This window comes from Sphaeroforma arctica (genome assembly GCF_001186125.1).
Source record: "Sphaeroforma arctica JP610 unplaced genomic scaffold supercont1.839, whole genome shotgun sequence".
Classification (NCBI taxonomy): domain Eukaryota; class Ichthyosporea; order Ichthyophonida; genus Sphaeroforma; species Sphaeroforma arctica.
The window spans coordinates 28,984-37,527 of NW_014039719.1; the positions used below are offsets into that span (position 1 = coordinate 28,984).

At 44.5% G+C, this 8,544-nt stretch overlaps 3 protein-coding genes across 3 annotated transcripts in view; 2 read left to right on the forward strand and 1 right to left on the reverse strand.

The window, feature by feature from the left end:
• SARC_08852 (hypothetical protein) overlaps positions 1-294 on the forward strand; it is a gene marked incomplete at its 3' end in the record, with an annotated part of 7,301 nt that extends 7,007 nt beyond the window's left edge. The window contains exon 3 of the mRNA XM_014297156.1: positions 140-294. Coding sequence (XP_014152631.1) covers positions 140-294 — 155 coding nt within the window. The remainder of the gene's footprint in view (positions 1-139) is intronic.
• A 1,771-nt stretch (positions 295-2,065) lies between these two features.
• On the reverse strand, positions 2,066-8,178 carry SARC_08853 (hypothetical protein). The gene is made up of 4 exons (XM_014297157.1): positions 7,513-8,178; positions 6,785-6,909; positions 5,775-5,847; positions 2,066-5,556 (listed from the first exon to the last, which is right to left on the reverse strand). The coding sequence occupies exons 1-4, from the start codon at positions 8,134-8,136 to the stop codon at positions 5,365-5,367; spliced, it is 1,014 nt and encodes a 337-aa protein (XP_014152632.1). The 5' UTR covers positions 8,137-8,178; the 3' UTR covers positions 2,066-5,364.
• Positions 2,071-5,499, forward strand: SARC_08854 (hypothetical protein). The gene has a single exon (XM_014297158.1). It carries the CDS (start codon positions 2,454-2,456, stop codon positions 3,462-3,464), a length of 1,011 nt encoding a protein of 336 aa, XP_014152633.1. The 5' UTR covers positions 2,071-2,453; the 3' UTR covers positions 3,465-5,499.
• Positions 8,179-8,544: the final 366 nt, after the last annotated feature.

Sequence of the window (8,544 nt, forward strand, 5' to 3'; positions counted from 1 at the left end):
GCTTGTATACATATACATATACATATACATATACATATATATATTAATATATATATATATATATATTGTACTCCATAGATATTGTTTGTACTGACGTTGTTTTATTCCGTTTACACTTGTGCCGTTGTTATGTACGCAGATACGGTGATCTCGGACAATGGGAATACAATCACACACACCGCCCCTCAATCGCTGGACGTGTGCACCTTCACATGGCGTCTGCCGCTACAGGTTCTGCCGTCTAATCCACTGAACTTCAATGAGATCAAACGGCCCGCCGTGAAGCTCTTTTGAAATAAAGTGTATTAGGAAACGAAAGATTTGAAGCTGTTGTATTTGGACTTGGTAGCACAGCATGCGGTCTCTCACTCCTGCTGTTGCTCTACGAAGGAAAGAAGAGCAGTCGCTCCTTCTTAGTTGGCCGAGCTCGTGCGCGTGTCGAGTTGCACGCTTTTAATGCACCTATTCACGTCACTGCAATATTGTATTTTTGCTACAATATATACGCACGGGGGGAATCGATCACTCTATAGTATTATATATGTATATGTGTTGGCCAGAATTGCTCACCATTGTTCCCGATACCAATGGTACCCCTCCTTTGCTAGTAATTGATTAACATATGTATATAAAGTTATTCTTAACCATTGAGATGCCAAGTAACCCTTCGCTCAAGCTGTCGCCTTAGTTTCCTTGTTGTTAAAACTGCTCCATGTAAATAGAAGGGTTACTATTACTTTTGGTGTCCAAAGGTCCTCCAAGTAGTAGACTAACCGGTGCAATTACAGTGTTCGTACCACAGACTCATTTCAGGATCATAGGCAGCGTGTATAACGATCTTATATTCCAATTCCAACACCCGTTTTGTATACCTGTATACATGTCCAAGTAAGCGCCGTGCAAATACATATATGTAGACGATACTTATTCCTGTAAGGTTGTTACCCATTCCGTGCAGCAATCTAGCTCTATGGATGTGTACTCTATGTAATACGCCGCTGCCTCCATAGGTGAATAAAGATTGCAGTCGTGTGAGCGCACCTACAAGTCACCTGCCCTTCTACATAAGACATTCCGAGAACGAGTATGTACGGCAATGATTCAAAATCAATGAGCACAATCGTCGCGTACAGCATACATGTTTCAGGTAAGGATCGTTTGTATCATACTACACATGACCATGCTATGTAGTTTGTGTAACAAGTGTAAATACATGTACAGATATGCTACATACAAACACACTAGATTAAGTATTTTAGTGGTTCCATAAACAATGCGGACAGTCCGCCCCGACGGTTCGGGTGTCACCAGTGGCTGTGTTTTGAAAACGGCTGTCACGAGGTGTTTTCTGAGTTCTCAGTTCTGACCTCTAGCACTTCCCGCGAAAGAGTAAAACAAATACATAGAACATTCTGTATATTCGGTTTAATCAATTTTCAATTTTTTTCCACCCCATGAAAGTTTTTCACGTCTCCATAAAATGTAATTGAGGAACACTATTGGAGGAATATCTGGGAGTGCTGATGCTCCAGACTGTCTTGGAGTAATAGAATTTGGAATTGAATCCTAAAATCCTAAATAGTAAATTAGAAAGTAAATTCCAGATTGATGACTGATTCATTGTGCATCAGTGCATTTTTAAATTTGTTTTTTAAAATAAATAAAAATAGACCAAAAAAACAAATTGTCCCTCTTTCTGTCCTAAATAAACTAATAATGTCCTTCAGTCTTTCTCGTCTTCAGAGTTCAGACTCGGCGAGAGAGGCCCAAAATGGCAAAGCGAAAGACCACTCCAAAATCTAAGTTTTTAGTAATATATATAATAAATATTTAAATAAAAATAAAAATACTCTGAGAGTGTGCTATTGCCGTATGCCTAAAAAAAGAAAGATTGATATTTATGCGCCGGTCAATCGGTGACTCGGTGTCCAGTTGGCGATCTGTCGGCTCTCGACTCTCGAGTCTCGGCTGTCTCCCAGCTGTCTGGCGTCTGCACCCAGCACTGTCTGCCGTAAATATATAAATATTTGTACATATCCCGAAATTGCTAGTTTGAAGTTTCAGGGTCTGGTGGGATGCCTCTTTATATACATATTTATTTACATATTGCTCTTAAAATGAACTATCGCTTTCTAACTGAAGTCTGAAGACTGACCGGAATTGCTTTTTTCGGTTGCACGTGAAAATTCCCGGATCAAGAAATAAATCATCAAGAGGCACCTGAGATGAAAGGAATATATTACTAGCTCGAGAGCTGTTTCGTTGCAGTATTACACAACTACAGTTTTCTATTGACAGTTCTCTTCGCCTTCCATGTTTCAAACTGAGTAGTCTTTGTTCATCGATTCAATTGTGGGGCTGTGTCCTATTTTATAAAAAATACGAATTGGGTTGGTATCCTTTTTTAAAACAATATTTGTAAATAGTTCTGAAATCAGTTTTCATATATCATAATGCCAACTGCCGCCACCAGTACTAAGGTAGAACATGCCACCAGTCCGGCAGTATCCAACACTGAAAGTATGATAGCTTATTTGCAAGCGATGATGCATATGCCCGCAATAGAGCGTATGCGATTTTGGCTGATAACCTTAGGAGTACGAATTGTAATGTTCGTCTATGGAGTGTTTGTATGGGCCACCATGGCAGTTATGGGCGACCAAAAGCGCACATTGTACTTGCCCGAAGATGATATGAAGTTGCCTGGATCCAAAGCCGTACGTATTCCCATGCGCATTCTGGGCCCAGAGGACATGCAGGAAATACGCCAACATGTGGATTCGGCAACACCCTTTGTCATACGCGGGTTGGATAAGAGTGTATTCACACCGGTTGACCTGAGCAACTACGAAGTGAAAGATAACACACTGCTGGTGCACGTGCGGCAGATGTGGGATGCTACCTGCTGGAAACCGGCTCGGTTCGCATACAAGTATTTGAGCACGAGCCTGCCTTGGGACAGTCTATTCCTTGTACGGATTGATCTGATGGGCTCGTATGACCGAGGATTAACCCACATTGATATCCTGCCCACGCGCAACTTCTACTATCTGCAACAAGGCGAGAAGCTGATTGATATTGTACCAAAAGAATACACGGATTTAGTAGATATGACGATAGGTATCGACAACTCTTACGTGACATCCGAAGCCAGAGACTTCGAGTGTTCACGGTGGTTAGAAAACCTGCCGGCGGTATACGAGACCGTTCTCCAGGCAGGCGATGTCCTCTGCTTTGACAACGGGTCGTGTTTGCACAAGTTCAAGAACCTTGCGGGTCCGTCTGTATCACAATCGTTCCGTGTTGCCAACTTCCGAGCATGCTACCGACCCCTATTGAGACCTCTAATGCTATCCATGGACACAGCCTGTCACGCAGCTCACATTCTGTCTGTGCAACAAGTCTCCAGGAATCCCAAGACGGTGGGGGAGACAGCTATACAAGAAGCTCAGAAACAGAGCTGATGGAAGTGGCATGTTTCGGTGTTTAGTAAGACACGCCTTCAAGCGCATATAACATTGCACGCAATAAAAGTACACACGGTTAAAGTCGATTGTAATCGACGACGTCTTTAAGAATTAGTGATAGTGCTTCTACAAATGGTATTACAAATACAAGAAGTTATTCACGTCAGCAGTCTTAAAACGTGCGGATATAATTTTTATTGATAGCATGATCATATTGAGTTTAACGAGATTTGGGTTATGTAGGTCTGTGTCAAAAGCAATATGTAACGGGTTCATATGAAAACCGATGTTCCTAGTATTACAAGAGGTGTACATCATAAATTAAATCAAGGAGCACCAGTAGTAAGATAGGGAAGTATTTTATTTGCTCTGTATTGTGTTACTTACCAAAAGGTCCAAAAAGATCTCTAGTCGTCTGGGGAGTATATGGTATTGTTTGGATACTTGTTTGCTCCATGTGCTCGCAATTGACTCTGGATATAATCCCGACGACCAGGCGAATACTATATCAGGCCTTGATTGGAGCAATCTCGAATAAGAAGTATCCCGGTCAGAACGGAATCCCAAAGGAATATGATTGACATGCACGCGCTGCAACTGCCTTGTTTCTTTTCATGATAGGCAAACTATACGCAGAAGCCATCTCGCATATCAATACAACATGCATATAAACCGGTGACTGGGACGTAAAGGCTTTAAATAGCACATATTAAATACACGCATGGCACTTGCGGTGTAGACTCAATGGCTGTCAGGGTGAATTATAACAACTGTGGGTACTTCGTGTTATCTGTTTTCATGATCGCTGCGTTATATGTGCGTGTATGAGCACAGCGGAGGCATACACAAATGTGTCATTATCATTAAAAGCAGGTATGACCCCCATTGGCATATCATTAAAAGCAGACATGCCCATTGGCTTATCATTAAAATCAGGCATGCCCATTGGCTTATCATTAAAAGCAGGCATGCACATTGGCTTATCATTAAAAGCAGGCATGCACATTGGCTGTGACGAGCTGCGTACGGTACGAAAACCTGCACTGCACGATTCACAATTAACATATTAATTAACTAAACGGCCTAGCCATTCGCAGCGTATCCGAATGTAACGTAACATTGCCGACGACCACTGCGCAGTATTCTGGGTAAACCACTCCGCACCATTCACAAGGAGAGCGTTTGACAGACGACGAATCGAATAGGAGAACAAGCCCAATAGTCAGCAATCGCTCTAGGCCGATTAAAAGCTACTCCAGTGTTACTAGTCACACGCTAGTGTTACTAGTTACTGCAGCAGTAGTGCACCCTCGCCACTGCCACAGGTGTTGGCATCAACAGCAACTGTACATCTCTGTCGTAAACCATTGGGGCCGGCAGTGCTTGTGCTTCAGGACGTTGCACAGCAAGCAGTATCCACTGCAATCGCAGCAGCTGTTTGAGGCCGTTGCCATGGAAACCGCTCCCATTTGCACCCAGCCCTACTCCCCAGGACTCTAGGCTAGGGCCGAGTCCTAAACTAGCGTCTGGGCAAACCCTCGGCAGAAGCACACGCCTGCGCTCACAACTTGCTTGATGCGCAATCACTACAATTGAACCGCACGGAGGGACGACCCGTATAGCTATACGACACCAGCCTGTACACGACCCAGGCACTAGGAGATACCAGCCACACTACCCACACACTTGAAGACACCAGCCACACTACCCACACACTTGAAGATGCCAGCCACACTACCCACACACGTGGTGAGGCGGGACAGGCTCAGGGTCCTTAGCCTGTGGTCCGATCCGCCCAACACACTTCCATAGGCTACGTGCATGCACCTCGCACACACAGCGTCGTGCACTCCTCCTCCTCCGCTCGCGCGTGTGTCATGTGCTAGATAGGTGCGTATCACTCATGGTCAGTCTCGGCTATCCTGTGTCGTGTCTGTCTGTGCAGTTCATAATCCGCAAAGGTGCGTGTCATCTGACGTTGGTACTGCTCGGCCGAGGGCTGCCATTTGCTGCGCAGGATGCGGTGGATGGCCTCAGGTGACACTTTGAAGCGGTCGGCCAGCGCCACTGTGGTCCACGTGGAGCGGTTCTGCGCAGAGGTGCAGGAGGGGACGAGAGGGTTATAGCACGTGCTAGTCAGATGAGAAGAAGTACTCAAGTACTGAGTGAACTACCTGCGCACAACACGTGAACCGGGGCAATGGCCCAATACTAACAGCTGCACTGGCCGAAACATCACAACCACGCACAAACGTAAACGTACAACCAGGGCCACAGCCGCACGTGCATGGTGGTACTGGCGCATACCTCTTCGCGCAGCTTGCGCACTTTCTCCATCGCAGGCCGTGACAGGCGTTTGGTGGGTTCCCATTCGGATTTCCTGCACACACGATAGAGGGTGGGGTGATGGTCAGTAGCGTGCATGGGAGAACACGACAGCCATCTGCATGCAAACGATGTGCATGCACCACGCACTCGTGCAGGTGTGGTTGCAGGTTGATAAGGAATGCCGGAGTGTTCATGTGAGCTTGGTTCGGGTTTGGTTTGTGTTTACATAGTGCTACATTCTCCAGCGGTGTGTGCACGGAACAGGACAAGGGGCTGGGATACTCTCAACGACAGCACTGCGACGTATTGCATATAAGTGGTATAGAGACGCATACACGTAACCATATACACATAAGTGATCTAAATAGTGCATACACATAACCATATACACATAAGTGATATATATAGTGCATACACGTAATCAGATACATGTAAGTGATATATATAGTACATATACATGACCATAGACACGTGAGTGATATATATAGTGCACACACGTAATCAGATAAATATAAGTGATATATATAGTACACATACATGACCATAGACACATGAGTGATATATATAGTGCATACACGTAACCATATACATATAAGTGATATATATAGTACATACACATGACCATAGACACATAAGTGATATATATAGAGCATACAAGTAATCGTATATATATAAGTGATATATATAGTATATACACATGACCATAGACACATGAGTGATATATATAGTGCATACACGTAATCATATACATACAAGTGATATATATAGTAAATACTCATGACCATATACACATAAGTGATATATATAGTGCATACATGTAACCATATACAAATAAGTGATATATATAGTACATACACATGACCGTAGACACAAAAGTGATATATATAATGCATACGCATGACCATGTACACAACCATAGTAAAACCCTTCACCACAGAAACATCACTCACGTGCAGACATACTACCACTGCTTGTTCATTTGTACATACATGGCCTTTGGAGGTTCTTTCCTATCCCAACCCTTGGGCTTGCGAGGACCTGGTTCCACTCCAGGTGGAAGATTGGCATTGATCTGCGCCCAGGAGATACCCCTGTTCTTCCATCGGGTGGCCGCCTAAAAGTAACATAGACCAGGTGAAATAGAAATGAACCAGGGGAATTAGAAGTGTGCTTTATAAGTAGCATGGACCAGGTGAAATTTAAATGAACCAGGGAAACTAGAAGTGTGCTTTATAAGTAGCATGGACCAGGTGAAACATAAATGAACCAGGGGAACTAGCAGTGTGCGTTATAAGTAGCGTAGACAAGGTGAACTAGAAATGAACCGGGGTATTAGAAGTGTGCGTTATAAGTAGCATGGACAAGGTGAACTAGAAATGAACCAGGGGAATTAGAAGTGTGCATTATAAGTAGCATGGACAAGGTGAATTAGCAGTGTGCTTTGCGACAGGGAAACGCAAAGACAATACCGCAACTTCACGGACACTACAGCGAGTGAAAATACAAAGTACACATCACCACTCAACCGAAAGATAAGTAAATACCCCTTATAAATACAACGTACACCACCCCACCCAACCGAAAGATATATAGAAACATATCCTTATAGATGCATAGTACACATCACCACTCAACCGAAATATATATAGAAGCCACTCCCTAAACCTGTACAAAGCGCAGGAGCACACCACACCAACCCCACCCGCACCAGCCTGACCTTATCCGCCTTCTTCTTGGCCTTCTTGTAGGCCAAGTCTGGATTGAAGAAGGCCTCCTCGGGATCCAAATACTTTCTGATCTTCCGCATGCGCTTGCTGCCCCTCTCCGGTGGCACCACACCCCTCTCCTTGGACTGCACCGTCACATACGTGGGCTTCAAGTCTCGCTCCTGCCTTTTCCTCTCGATGTCGCGATGGGTCGCAGATAACGACGCGTAGTCGGACGTGTCTGCGTGCTGATCATGCTCTGTGCTGTTGCCCTTCAGTCGGTTGCGTATCTCCTGTTTGCTCAGCACAGGCATGGGCTCTAGGTTGGCGAGGTCAATGTCCAATTCCGCGTCGTAGCTATCACCAATCCACACCTTCTCCTGGCGCTCTCTACGTACTCTGCCCTGAGGTGAGTTGTTGTACCCAGCCCCATCTGAACCCGTTCCACTCGCCGGTGCCTGTGGCCTTGTGTGTGTGTGTGCAGCTAAGTAGTCCTGTGGCTCTGCCCCTCTGGATATTTGTAGCGTCGAGGAGGTGTGTGGAGGTGACTGCACGTGCACTTCACCAGATGACAGCAGTGGTGCACTCTGTGGCCCTAGAGTGCGCAGGTCTTCCTCGGCGTTGAGGGCTCGCATGCGTTGTTTTCCCTCTTTTGAATCGGGATCGAAGCCGAACACTACGGAAGATAGTAGCATACAAACAGAGTAAGATAATAGCATAGAAACACAGTAAGACATTGGCATACAAACATAGTAAGACAATAGCATAGAAACACAGTAAGACAATAGTATACAAACACGGTAAAAAAGTAGCATAGAAACACAGTGAGATAATAGCATAGAAACACAGTAAGACAGTAGCATAGAAACACAGTGAGATAATAGCATAGAAACACAGTAAGACAAAAGCATAGAAACACAGTAAGACAATAGCATAGAAACACAGTAAGATATTAGCATAGAAACACAGTAAGTTAATAGTATAGAAACACAATTAGATAATAGCATAGAAACACAGTAAGACATACGCATACAAACACAGTA